The sequence below is a fragment of the Oncorhynchus tshawytscha genome, linkage group LG19, assembly GCF_018296145.1.
Source record: "Oncorhynchus tshawytscha isolate Ot180627B linkage group LG19, Otsh_v2.0, whole genome shotgun sequence".
In the NCBI taxonomy this organism is placed as follows: domain Eukaryota; kingdom Metazoa; phylum Chordata; class Actinopteri; order Salmoniformes; family Salmonidae; genus Oncorhynchus; species Oncorhynchus tshawytscha.
Window position 1 is genome coordinate 46,066,776 of NC_056447.1, and position 14,832 is coordinate 46,081,607.

General features: G+C 44.7%; 1 protein-coding gene across 1 annotated transcript in view; it reads left to right on the forward strand.

Annotated features, from left to right (window-relative positions):
- Positions 1-14,832, forward strand: part of poc1b (POC1 centriolar protein B) — a 57,931-nt gene that overhangs the window by 2,078 nt on the left and 41,021 nt on the right. Inside the window, exons 5-10 of the mRNA XM_024380072.2 lie at positions 1,032-1,139; positions 1,387-1,502; positions 1,673-1,806; positions 4,566-4,634; positions 5,111-5,263; positions 5,454-5,534. Coding sequence (XP_024235840.1) covers positions 1,032-1,139; positions 1,387-1,502; positions 1,673-1,806; positions 4,566-4,634; positions 5,111-5,263; positions 5,454-5,534 — 661 coding nt within the window. The remainder of the gene's footprint in view (positions 1-1,031; positions 1,140-1,386; positions 1,503-1,672; positions 1,807-4,565; positions 4,635-5,110; positions 5,264-5,453; positions 5,535-14,832) is intronic.

Genomic DNA, 14,832 nt, shown 5'->3' on the forward strand with positions numbered 1-14,832 from the left:
TCTGGAGAGCCCTGCGTTTATGGGCGGTGCAGTTGCCATACCAGGCGGTGATGCAGCCTGACAGGATGCTCTCAATTGTGCAGCTGTAAATGTTTGAGGGTTTTTGATGACAAGCCAAATTTCTTCATCCTCCTGAGGTTGAAGAGGCGCTTCTGTGCCTTCTTCACTACACTGTCTGTGTGGGTGGACCATTTCAGATTGTCTGTGAGGTGTAAGCTGAGGAACTTAACATCAGCTCCGCTGCTTTCCCGTCGATGTGGATGGGGGGGTGCTCCCTCGGCTGTTTCCTGAAGTCCATGATCATCTCCTTTGTTCTGTTGATGTTGAGTGAGAGACAAAAAGCAAACATTGCTCCCCCTCCACTAACTTTTAATGGGGTGGTTTGCTGCCCAGTTGCCTTTATGGCTCAGCTTAGGTGCCTACATACACCATATACATAAATATAATATATACATACACACACACACACACACACAGGTGAGCTTGGACAGATCTGCATCGATTTGTTCCTCTAATCACAACGAAGCGTTTCAAACTGAAACGTATGGTATCGGAGCCCCATGTGTCTAGATGTGTATCAAATCGTCTTGAAAGGGAAAGACGCACATCTCTTCCAGAAAGTTTATGTATGTAACTTTGTAAGTGATGCGGCCACACTGGATTTGAATCCTGCAGTCCCTAAATGGGGAAACAGATTGGACATTTTCCATATTCCAAAAATGTTGCTCACCATATGTTTGCTGCAGTGGGACAACAGAGAACCATGAGAACTAGTCATGGTACTAAAAGTGCTGAAAACATATTGGTTCTTTATTTAAGAAGATGGTGAACAAGCTATGAAGGATAAGTACTGCGAGATTTGGTGCAGGTACAGCCAACTAGCGCAGAATTAATATTGCAATATTGTCAAACTATATGATATACCCTCAAATAATATCCCGAAATGTAACTGATTCTATATTTTTTATCCTCCATCACAACTGATGGAGATTGTGTTGGTCTGTCTGCGTTATAACTGTTTTTTCATTCAGGTTTTCTCCTGACGGCCGTCTAATTGCCTCCTGTGGTGACGACCGCACAGTGCGACTGTGGGACACCTCCACCAAACAGTGCATCAACTGCTTCACAGAGTATGGAGGGTAAGAAATATACTTATTTTATATATTTGAAGGCTATACTGAACCTGTCATTGTTTTATTTGGCATTTGTAATAAAGTCAGTTTATATTGATGTAACATGACTGTCTGTCGGGGGAGGGGAGTCTAACCACTTTCAAGGGTTTTCTACATGACCACTTGGTGGTGCTGTTGTATTGCATTTTATATTTGGAACCACCTAACATGGTTGACACCTTTAAGTAGTAGCCTATTCCCTCCGCCTTCCTAGATCAGCAACATTTGTAGACTTCAACACCAGTGGCACCTGCATAGCATCCTCAGGAGCAGACAACACGCTGAAGATCTGGGACATACGGACAAACAAACTGCTCCAGCATTACCAAGGTAACAAGCTTTTAAAAGGCTTAAGAATTCTACTGAATGACAGCCTGGTTGCCCAACATTTTTCTATTTTAAAGTGTACTTTACTAGAAACACACCTGGCAACCAATCTTCCTGTATTAGAGAGGCCAGGTTCAATATCTGCACACACAAACCTCTGTTTTTGCTATCAGTCCACAGTGCAGGGATCAATTGCTTTTCCTTCCACCCGTCTGGAAACTATATGATCAGTGGCTCCAGTGACAGCACAGTGAAGATCCTGGACCTGCTGGAGGGACGCCTCATCTACACCCTCCACGGACACAAGGTAATGCTTAGGCCACACTTAGGACCACGCTAAGGCTGTTCTTTATGCTACAGTATGTGGACACGCCCATCTGAAAAGAACAAGAAGGACCGTACACTGTTTATGCTCCCAATTCACCTCTTTAGTCACTACGTTTCGATCCGAAACGGATCTTCATCAGGTCAAACGGACTCACATCCCCAAATATACGCTTTTGACCTCACGTGACCATTACGCACATGACGCATGGTGGGTGTGGAAACAATGCAATTCACTTTTGCACATAGTCAATCTATAATTAATCACACAGGTACATATGGTCATATGGGTCCAAGTTTAAACCAAGGCAACCGTTTAAAAAAATAATAATTAGATTACTCTGGAAGCTCGATACCAGTGTACTGCTCTCAGAGAGCTGATATTGTGATGACCCTCCATGATTATGCACAGGCTTTCTCTAATTAAGAGTCCTGATTTAGAGGTCGACCGATTAATCGGAATGGCCGATGAATTAGAGCCGATTTCAAGTTTTCATAACAATCGGTAATCTGCATTTTTGGACACCGATCATGGCCAATTGCACTCCACGAGGAGACTGCGTGGCAGGCTGACTACCTGTTATGCGAGTGCAGGAAGGAGCCAAGGTAAGGTGCTAGCTAGCATCAAACGTATCTTATAAAAAACAATCAGTCTTAACATAATCACTAGTTAACTACACATGGTTGATGATATTACTAGTTTATCTAGCTTGTCCTGCGTTGCATATAATTGATGCGGTGCCTGTTAATTTATCATTGAATCACAGTCTACTTCGCAAAACGGGTGATTTAACAAGCGCATTTGCGAAAATAGCACTGTTGTTCACCAATGTGTACCTAAACATCAACGCCATTCTTAAAATCAATACACAAGTATATATTTTTAAACCTGCATATTTAGTTAATATTGCCTGCTTACTTGAATTTCTTTTAACTTGGGAAATTGTCACTTCTTTTGCGTTCTATGCAACAGAGTCAGGGTTTATGCAGCAGTTTGGGCCGCCTGGCTCGTTGCGAACTCTGTGAAGACCATTTCTTCCTAACAGAGACAGCAAACTTCGCCAAACAGGATGATTTAACAAAAGTGCATTTGTGAAAAAAGCACAATCTTTGCACAAATATACCTAACCATAAACATCAATGCCTTTCTTAAAATCAATACACAGAAGTATATATTTTTAAACCTGCATATTTAGTTAAAAGAAATTCATGTTAGCAGGCGATATTAAACTAGGGAAATTGTCTCTTTTCTTGCATTCTGTGCAACAGAGTCAGGGTATATGCAACAGTTTGGGCTGCCTGTCTCGTTGCGAACTAATTTGCCCAAATTTGACATAATTATGACATAACATTGAAGGTTGTGCAATGTAACAGCAATATTTAGACTTATGGATGCCACCCGTTAGATAAAATACGGAACGGTTCTGTATTTCACTGAAAGAATAAACATTTTATTTTCGAAATTATAGTTTCCGGATTTGAACATATGAATCACCTAAGGCTTGTATTTCTGTGTGTTATTATAATGAAGTCTATGATTTGATAGAGTAGTCTGACTGAGCGGTGGTAGGCAGCAGCTCGTAAGCATTTATTCAAACAGAACTTTACTGGGTTAGACAGCAGCTCTTCGCTGTGCTTCAAGCATTGCGCTGTTTATGACTTCAAGCCTATCATCTCCCGAGATTAGGCTGGTGTAGCCGACGTGTTCCTGGTTCGAGCCCAGGTAGGAGCGATGAGAGGGACGGAAGCTATACTGTTACACTGGCAATACTAAAGTACCTATTAGAACATCCAATAGTGAAAGGTATATGAAATACAAATGGTAGAGAGAGAAAGTCCTATAATTCCTATAATTACGACAACCTGAAACTTCTTACCTGGGAATATTGAAGACTCATGTTTAAAGGAACCACCAGCTTTCATATGTTCTCAGCAAGGAACTTAAACGGTAGCTGTTTTACATGGCACATATTGCACTTCTACTTTCTTCTCCAACAGTTTGTTTTTGCATTATTTAAACCAAATTGAACATGTTTCATTATTTATTTGAGACTAAATAGATTTTATTGATGTATTATATTAAGTTAAAATAATTGTTCATTGTTCATTCAGTATTGTTGTAATTGTCATTATTACAAAAAAATGTATATATAAAAATATGACGATTAATCAGTATCGGCTTTTTTTGGGGTGCGTTGAAAAACCATAATCGGTCAACCTCTAGTCCTGATTTTACTCCTTGTTTTGCTATTCTTGTTTTCAGAGCTTATTTAGTCTTTCCTATATAGCATAGACCACAAATACACTTGATCCAGTATACCACGTCTTCTGTGGAACATGGAATGATGCCAAATATAAGTGATTTAATTAAAGTGAATTGTTTCCACACCCACCATGTGTTGTGTGTGTAATGGTCATGTGAGGTGGGCTGTGAGCACTCGACCTGACAAAGATCCGCTTTGGAAATGTAGTCAGTAAAGCAGTGAATTGGGAGTGTATACGGTGTGCAAGTCTTCCTGTTCTTTACTGGCATTCTTTATTAGCCCAGAACCTGAGGACGTGTGTATGATCACCAACGTTTCTATAGACATACCCATCTGAACTATAGAAATAGAATTGCTAGATTATTATTAGGAAATACAATTCTATGATCTGAACATCTGAAGCAAGGAGCTGTCATGGTCTCTAGTCTTATCTTATAGTGTCTGTGATTTGAAGTGTTTTAGTTGTTTTGACTCCTAGGGTCCTGTCCTGTCTGTGGCCTTCTCCAGGGGAGGAGACTTCTTTGCCTCAGGGGGTTGTGATGCTCAGGTGGGTGGACTAACTGTGTTCATGGTATGAAGGGAAGCAGATAGCTCAGTAGGGAACACCAGCAAAATATTTTTCTGCATAATCTGATCAGTCTTCTTATTGGAAAAATGCAGGTAGTAGATCTCTGTATACTCCGGACAGACTATCATATTCTCCCATCGTCCGGGTTAGGGGAAGGTTTGGCCGGGGTAGGCTGTCATTGTAAATAAGAATTTGTTCTTAACTGATTTAGTAAAATAAAAAATCTACTTATTTGCAATGATGAGCTGGTTTCCTGCCCTAATGGCTCACATCTATCAACATTTACATTTGTCATTTAGCAGAGCCATTTACAGGAACAATCAGGGTTAAGTTCCTTGCTCAAGGGCACATCGGCAGATTTTTAACCTAGTCTGCTTGGGGATTAGAAAACCAGCGACCTTTCGGCTCAACGACCTTCCAACGCTCTTAACCGCGAGGCTACCTACCACCCCCAGGTTTTAATGTGGAAGACCAACTTTGATTCTTTTGACTACCGTGAGGTCCTGAGCAGACACAGCCAGCGGGTCAGCCCCGACCCCTCTCCTCACCTGACAGACATCTACCCTCGAGGACCACACCTCCACTCCGCCCAGTCTGGGGCTATAGAGGTCAGAGGGCAACACAGACATAACCACACATGGATAAACACAATCATCTTCTCACTGACTTCACATTATTTGATTCAGACATGTAAAATTCATATTCCTATAAATGCACCCATAATGCATTAACACATACAGGTGGTGTTTGTATTCCAAATGCTTCACACTGTTGTGACCATTGTTCTCCTCCCCATAGATCAGTCCCATGGTGGCAGACACCCAGACCACTGCCCCAGCTGTCATAGAGGTGGGCCAGACCCTCTACACAGCCACTACGGTAAGAACCCTTCTACCCACCAGCACGATCTCCCTCACAGCCAATCAGCACAGTCAGATGTCCGTTTCATCTGGCTATAACAGAGTCATCTTCAGTAGGCATGAAACAAAAGGAACCGCTCCAAAACTGTGAAACAGGGTCTTTTCCAATAAGAAACCGTTTTAATTTTCCTTTACTGTGTGTCCTAATGAACACGATCTTGGTGTGTGTGTGTGTGTGTGTGTGTGTGTGTGTGTGTGTGTGTGTGTGTGTGTGTGTGTGTGTGTGTGTGTGTGTGTGTGTGTGTGTGTGGTCTGAGGTTCCCAGGTAGACTTCATGATGTGTAACATGTATAGTCCACCAGGTGGGGATACAGACCCGTGTTTAATTGTGTCATTGGTGACAACCGCATTATCAACACCTTGTCTGTGTGTGCTCTCCATTGCAGTGCCCTGACCCACAATGCACTCAAAGGACTTCACAATACCAGCGAGCTGTTTTAGGTTGACAAACAGAGCAGCACTGTACTGTAGGCAGCTTGGGCTTCTCTGTGGTTGTTGAAGAGTAATATGTAGTTTATTCATTCATTCATGAGTTTGTTCATGTGTTCATTCATGCCAGATTGGCCTAAATGGGTGTGCTGCGGACAGACAGTTTAACATGGCATTGTTGGTAGCATCCAGCATCTTTGTAGATGGTGTGTTGAGTTAATGATATCACAGTACATGATGTGGGAACAACATGCCTACTGAATATGCAGATCCCATTCATCCATGTAGGCAGCAAAGAGCTTCTCTGTATCTCCCCCGTCTCTGCACTGTGAGTACTGCCTTTGGCTTAAAAAGTACGGTCTGGCTGCATGTACTATCCTCCTTTTCCTGTCGCTCGCTCGCTCGCTCGCTCTGTCTGTCTGTCTGTCTGTCGCTCGCTCGCTCTGTCTGGCTCTGGCTCTCGCTCGCTCTGGTGCTCTGGCTCGCTCGCTCTGGTGCTCTGGCTCTCGCTCGCTCTGGTGCTCTGGCTCTCGCTCGCTCTGGTGCTCTGGCTCTCGCTCCTCTGGTGCTCTGGCTCTCGCTCGCTCTGGTGCTCTGGCTCTCGCTCCCTCTGGTGCTCTGGCTCTCGCTCGCTCTGGTGCTCTGGCTCTCGCTCCCTCTGGTGCTCTGGCTCGCTCGCTCTGGTGCTCTGGCTCTCGCTCGCTCTGGTGCTCTGGCTCTCGCTCGCTCTGGTGCTCTGGCTCTCTCTCGCTCGCTCTGGTGCTCTGGCTCTCGCTCGCTCTGGTGCTCTGGCTCTCTCGCTCGCTCTGGTGCTCTGGCTCTCTCTCTCTCGCTCGCTCTGGTGCTCTGGCTCTCTCGCTCGCTCTGGTGCTCTGGCTCTCTCGCTCGCTCTGGTGCTCTGGCTCTCTCTCTCTCGCTCGCTCTGGTGCTCTGGCTCTCTCTCTCTCGCTCGCTCTGGTGCTCTGGCTCTCTCTCGCTCGCTCTGGTGCTCTGGCTCTCTCTCTCGCTCGCTCTGGTGCTCTGGCTCTCTCTCTCTCGCTCGCTCTGGTGCTCTGGCTCTCTCGCTCGCTCGCTCTGGTGCTCTGGCTCTCTCTCGCTCGCTCTGGTGCTCTGGCTCTCGCTCTGGTGCTCTCGCTCGCTCTCGCTCGCTCTGGTGCTCTGGGCTCTCGCTCGCTCTGGTGTCGGGCTTGCTCGCTCTGGTGCTCGGGCTCTCGCTCTGGTGCTCGCTCTGCTCGGGCTCTCGCTCTGTCGGGCTCGCTCGCTCTGTCGGGCTCTCGCGCTCTGTCGGGCTCTCGCTCTGGCTCGCTCTGTCGGGTTCTCTCGCTCTGTCGGGTTCTCTCGCTCTGTCGGGTTCTCTCGCTCTGTCGGGTTCTCTCGCTCTCTCTCGCTCTGTCGGGTTCTCTCGCTCTCTCTCGCTCTGTCGGGTTCTCTCGCTCTGTCGGGCTTCCTGTGTGTGTCGCCAGAGCGTGGCCGAGTGGATGCCCGTGCCTGCCAGCAGAGAGAGGGAGAGAAAGTGAAGGAGCGAATGAAAAGCATCTCATGGCATCTCCCAGACTAACACACACACTCTGTTAGCTAACAGAGGCCTGTACTGAATGAAGGGACAAGGGTGGTTCACCCCCTGGTCCTTCCCTGTCAGCTCCCATCACCAGGGAGGACTACTAGATATCCTCCAAACCCACACAGTATCTTCCTGCCCTGGGTTAGTGTTTCCTAATGTTGCTTCCTTACCAAGCGTAGTGAGGGAGGGAGAGGCTGAATTCTGCTTGGAGGGGGTCTTTACCCACTGACAGTCATTATTTCAGGGTGATTCCGTCTGTGTGAGTATGCTTTTATATGTTATAGGCTGTTTGTGCGTATGCATGTGTTGGCTTTGTTATGCCTTGGAGACTTTTGTGTGTGTATGTGTGTGGCGGGGTACAGTGTGCCTATGCCGATGAGGCTACATGCCAGTGTCATGTATGCTTGCGTGCGTAAATCTATGGGGTAAATTGTGACGCACTTTGACATGACTCAATTCATGTAGATTCTCATTGCTTTCTACTTAATTGCCTGTTCTCTCTTCCCCTTTGTTCTCTGGCTCATTTTCTCATTCTCTCTCTTTCCCTCTTATTCTCGTTCTCTCAATTCAAATGGCTTTATTGGCATGAAACGTGTTACCACATACAGTGCATTCGTAACGTATTCACATTTTGTTACGTTACAGCCTTGTTCTAAATTGTATTAAATGTTTTCCTCATCAATCTACATACAGTACTATGATGACGTGAATACAGGTTTTTAGAAATTTTTGCTAATTTATTAAAAATAAAAACATACTTTATTTACATTTAGTATTCAGACCCTTTGTTTTGAGACTCGAAATTGACCTCCGGTGCATCCTGTTTTCATTTATCATTATTGAGATGTTTCTACAACTTGGAGTCCACCTGTGGTAAATTAAATTGATTTGGAAAGGCACACCTGTCTATATAAGGTCCCACAGTTGACAGTGCATGTCAGAGCAAAAACAATGCCATGAGGTCGACGGAATCGTCCGTAAAGCTCCGAGACAGGATTGTGTTGAGGCACAGCTCTGTGGAAGGGTACCCAAACATTTCTGCAGCATTCCAGCATTCCCAAGGCTTCCACTAGATGTCATCAGTCTTTAAAACATTGTTTGATGCTTCTACTGTGAAGGGGGGCCGAATGAGTGGGGATTGAGCCAGGTGTCTGGCAGATTGCCACGAGCTCGTGACGTGCGGTCATGTGAAAGTTAGCTTGCGTTCCATTGCTTTTCTACAGGCAAAGGAATTCTCCGGTTGGAACATTATTGAAGATTTATGATAAAAACATCCTAAAGATTGATTCTATACTTCGTTTGACATGTTTCTAGGACCTGTAATATAACTTTTTGGACTTTTCGTCCGACCTTTTGGCTGGACTTGCACTCGCGTTTGGATTTGTTTACACCCTAACAAAGGGAAGCATTTGGACATAAATGATGAACTTTATCAAACAAATCAAACATTAATTGTGGAACTGGGATTCCTGGGAGTGCATTCTGATGAAGATCATCAAAGGTAAGTGAATATTTATAATGCTATTTCTGACTATTACTGGCTGGATATCTCTTTGGCTGTTTTGGTCTCTGAGTGCCGTACTCAGATTATTGCATGGTATGCTTTTTCCTTAAAGTTTTTAAAAAATCTGACACTGGTGGCATTAAGGAGAAGTTTATCTAAAGTTCCATGTATAATAGTTGTATCTTTTATCAATGTTTATTTTGAGTATTTCTGTAAATTGATGGGGCTCTCTGCAAAATCACTGCATGTTTTGGAACTACTGAATATAACACGCCAATGTAAAATGAGACTTTTTGATATAAATATGCACTTTATCGAACAAAACATGTATTGTGTAACATGAAATCCTATGAGTGTCATCTGAAGATCATCAAAGGTTAGTGATTCATTTTATTTATATTTCTGCTTTTTGTGACTCCTCTCTTTGGCTGGAAAAATGGCTGTGACTTGTGTGACTTGGTGGTGACCTAACATAATTGTTTGTGGTGCTTTCGCTTTAAAGCCTTTTTGAAATCGGACACTGTGGCTGGATTAACGAGAATTTTATCTTTAAAATGGTGTAAAATACTTGAGGAATTTTAATGATGAGATTTTTGTTTTGAATTTGGCGCCCTGCACTTTCACTGACTGTTGGCGGGGTGGGACGCTACCGTCCCGAATATCCCTGAGAGGATAAATGGAAGAAGTTTGGACCCACCAAGACTCTGGCCAGGCAACCAGCTCTAGGAAAACTGAGCAATCAGGGGAGAAGGGCCTTGGTGAGGGAGGTGACTAAGAACCTGACCGTCACTTGGACAGAGCTCCATAGTTGTTCTGTGGAGATGGGAGACCCTTCCAGAAGGACAAACATCTCTGCAGTACTCCACCAATCAGGCCTTTATGGTAGAGGCAAGATGGAAGCCACTCCTCGGTAAAAGGCACATGACCGCCTACTTGGAGTTTGCCAAAAGGCACCTAAAGGACTCTGACCATGAGAAACCAGATTCTCAGGTCTGATGAAACCAAGACGTGTCTCTTTGGCCTGAATGCCAAGCGTCACGTCTGGAGAAAACCTGGCACCATCCCTTCGGTGACGCATGGTGGTGACAGCATCTGGATGTGGGGATGTATTTCAGCAGCAGGGACTCGGAGACTAGTCCGGATCGAGGGAAAGATGAACGGTGCAAAGTACAGATCCTTGAGGAAAAACTGCCCCAGAGCGCTCAGATTGAGGGCGAAAAAATAAGTTAATGTGCAGTTGAAGTCGGAAGTTTACATACACTTAGGTTGGAGTCATTAAAACTTGTTTTTCAACCACTTCACAAATTTCTTGTTCACAAACTATAGTGTTGGTTAGGACATCTACTTTGAGCATGACACAAGTAATTTTTCCAAACAATTGTTTATAGACACAGTGAATTCTAAGTGAAATCATCTATCACAATTCCATTGGGTCAGAAGTTTAATACTAAATTACCTGTGCCATTAAACAGCTTGGAAAATTACAGAAAAGGATGTCATAGCTTTAGAAGCTTCTGATAGGCTAATTGACATAATTTGAGTCAATTGCAGGTGTACCTGTGGATGTATCTTTAGGCCTACCTTCAAACTCAGTGCCTCTTTCCTTGACATTATATAGTCTGGATTTGAACCAGGGTTTTTGCTGCGCCACCCGGAAGCCCTGTGTGTGTGTGTGTGTTGGGGATGACTCAAAGGCAAATGGTGCGTTCATGTTTTTCCAGTGCTCTGCTGTGTCCCTCGCCTGCTTGTCTGTCATCTCACTCCGCCTCCTCTCTGTGTTTGTGGCTGAGACAAAGGGAGTGTACCTTGAGTGTCAACTGAAATTGCATTCAATTGAAATCACATCAACTGAACTACATGAAGTAGGCAGGCGTGAAATTAGTCCAGAGCAAATGGCAATATGATGTAATACAATTTTTTTTTTCTGTCATGCTACCGTGTAAACAAGAATCTGCCAGCACCAAAGCTTCCGTCCTGTGCAGTATGAACAGGAAATACAGGATATTGGATGGCCCAGAGGTGTGGATACCAAATTTAAGTGCTGTGGATAGAAAAGCACGAGTGACCAGACATGATGGAAGTGGCTTCAGATAGACAGACACACACACAGTCCCCAGGGGAGCAAGGTTCACTCCACCAGGAGAGGACAGCTCGCAGAGTCCTCCTAACCGCGTGAGTGTGAACTCTACGTACAGAGAAATACACTGAGGGATGTGTACCAAACTACTATAGACCCTAAAAAATTATCCGTATTACGATATATTTGCCTCAATTATCATGACATTAGTGTGCACCAGTTTACTTTTTTGTGTTAACCTTAACTACCACTACTGCTTTCAATGTTTTAGCTATCAATTATCTTGTTCTAATGGCCCATATTGTCCAAGCTCTATCTTAGAGACTTCCTCCTAACCGCCTGGGAGTGAACACTGTCTTGTCTTTGGCTATGCCGGATTAAGTGATATGACATGCTATTCTATAAAATCATTTCTCCGTAACTAATATTACCTGATTGCGCTAATCATGTAAATGTAATTAACTAGAGTCGGGCACCACAAAATAATATTTATAGAGCTGTTATCTTCCGAATAAACTCTTAAAGACCTAGTAATATTTTACATCAATAGCAGTCAATATTAATCCTCATCTTAATTCAGTCTCATCTGAATGTTGTAAATTCTTGGTTATCCGCACGAACCCTAGCTAACATGTCGAATCAGCAATACAAAATTGTGTTCGCTATTTAGTAAATAAATGATTAATCACACAGATTTACACAATTCAGTCATAACTTGATTACAAATGACATAAAGGAAAACATCCCTAGTGGGCGGATCAGATATGACAGCTTGTTACACAAAAGAAAAGGGGCTGGGTTTGAGTGAAAGAGCGGGAAGACTGAGGAACAAAGGGAAGAAGCTGTGCTATCGTAAATACAGTATCTTATGCATTCTAAATTACCGCCCATTTGGAAAAGGAAAATGCAATAAATATTTACTCTGAGCTGTGCTTCGGTAGGTTGGTGGTAGATGGAAGGCCGTGTTGCCCAACCGAGTCCTTTGAAGAATGTCTCTGGTTGTCAATTGAATACGTTGTAGTAACATCGTTGGGTGATAGATGGGATACTCGGTCTGTTCCTTCCTAACCCTCGTTTGCAGCTGCTGTTGCTAACTCAACGGCTAGGAGGTATCACTTCTGTAGTGAATAAGAGTTCAAAGTTCATACCATTCGCAACCAAAGCTCACGCTGATGTTGGCTTCGTTCTGTAGTTATTATCTGAACCATTCTGACATAGGACTGTCATCCTCGGAAGAGGAGGTTATATTGTCGTCAAGGGCTTATAAAGGAAGGAAGGGAGAGGAGGGCGTGTTTTATAACCCGTGTCCCTTCACAGGGGCGGGCCACTGATTTGAGCAGAGCCCTGTCTTATGAAAACCCAAATCTCACATTTTAGAAGCTAAAATCACATTTCATCCCATCACAAATAATTTAATGTTCAATTTAAATGTTTGAATAACAATTCCATGTGATTCCGATAAACTCTACAGTGGATATCAAATCAAATTTTATTTGTCACATACACATGGTTAGCAGATGTTAATGCGAGTGTAGCGAAATGCTTGTGCTTCTAGTTCCGACAATGCAGTAATAACGAACAAGTAATCTAACAATTCCAAAAAAAAAAACTACTGTCTTATACACAGTGTAAGGGGATAAAGAATATGTACATAAGGATATATGAATGAGTGATGGTACAGAGCAGCATAGGCAAGATACAGTAGATGATATCGAGTACAGTATATACATATGAGATGAGTATGTAAACCAAGTGGCATAGTTAAAGTGGCTAGTGATACATGTATTACATAAGGATGCAGTCGATGATATAGAGTACAGTATCTACGTATGCATATGAGATGAATAATGTAGGGTAAGTAACATTATATAAGGTAGCATTGTTTAAAGTGGCTAGTGATATATTTACATCATTCCCATCAATTCCCATTATTAAAGTGGCTGGAGTAGAGTCAGTGTCATTGACAGTGTGTTGGCAGTAGCCACTCAATGTTAGTGGTGGCTGTTTAACAGTCTGATGGCCTTGAGATAGAAGCTGTTTTTCAGTCTCTCGGTCCCAGCTTTGATGCACCTGTACTGACCTCGCCTTCTGGATGACAGCGGGGTGAACAGGCAGTGGCTTGGGTGGTTGATGTCCTTGATGATCTTTATGGCCTTCCTGTAGCATCGGGTGGTGTAGGTGTCCTGGAGGGCAGGTAGTTTGCCCCCGGTGATGCGTTGTGCAGACCTCACTACCCTCTGGAGAGCCTTACGGTTGAGGGCGGTGCAGTTGCCATACCAGGCGGTGATACAGCCCGCCAGGATGCTCTCGATTGTGCATCTGTAGAAGTTTGTGAGTGCTTTTGGTGACAAGCCGAATTTCTTCAGCCTCCTGAGGTTGAAGAGGCGCTGCTGCGCCTTCCTCACGATGCTGTCTGTGTGAGTGGACCAATTCAGTTTGTCTGTGATGTGTATGCCGAGGAACTTAAAACTTGCTACCCTCTCCACTACTGTTCCATCGATGTGGATGGGGGGGTGTTCCCTCTGCTGTTTCCTGAAGTCCACAATCATCTCCTTAGTTTTGTTGACGTTGAGTGTGAGGTTATTTTCCTGACACCACACTCCGAGGGCCCTCCCTCCTCCCTGTCCCTCCTCTCGTCGTTGTTGGTAATCAAGCCTACCACTGTTGTGTCGTCCGCAAACTTGATGATTGAGTTGGAGGCGTGCATGGCCACGCAGTCGTGGGTGAACAGGGAGTACAGGAGAGGGCTCAGAACGCACCCTTGTGGGGCCCCAGTGTTGAGGATCAGCAGGGAGGAGATGTTGTTGCCTACCCTCACCACCTGGGGGCGGCCCGTCAGGAAGTCCAGTACCCAGTTGCACAGGGCGGGGTCGAGACCCAGGGTCTCGAGCTTGATGACGAGCTTGGAGGGTACTATGGTGTTGAATGCCGAGCTGTAGTCGATGAACAGCATTCTCACATAGGTATTCCTCTTGTCCAGATGGGTTAGGGCAGTGTGCAGTGTGGTTGAGATTGCATCGTCTGTGGACCTATTTGGGCGGTAAGCAAATTGGAGTGGGTCTAGGGTGTCAGGTAGGGTGGAGGTGATATGGTCCTTGACTAGTCTCTCAAAGCACTTCATGATGACGGATGTGAGTGCTACGGGGCGGTAGTCGTTTAGCTCAGTTACCTTAGCTTTCTTGGGAACAGGAACAATGGTGGCCCTCTTGAAGCATGTGGGAACAGCAGACTGGTATAGGGATTGATTGAATATGTCCGTAAACACACCGGCCAGCTGGTCTGCGCATGCTCTGAGGGCGCGGCTGGGGATGCCGACTGGGCCTGCAGCCTTGCGAGGGTTAACACGTTTAAATGTCTTACTCACTTCGGCTGCAGTGAAGGAGAGACCGCATGTTTTCGTTGCAGGCCGTGTCAGTGGCACTGTATTGTCCTCAAAGCGGGCAAAAAAGTTATTTAGTCTGCCTGGGAGCAAGACATCCTGGTCCGTGACTGGGCTGGGTTTCTTCCTGTAGTCCGTGATTGACTGTAGACCCTGCCACATGCCTCTTGTGTCTGAGCCGTTGAATTGAGATTCTACTTTGTCTCTGTACTGGCGCTTAGCTTGTTTGATAGCCTTGCGGAGGGAATAGCTGCACTGTTTGTATTCAGCCATGTTACCAGACACCTTGCCCTGATTAAAAGCAGTC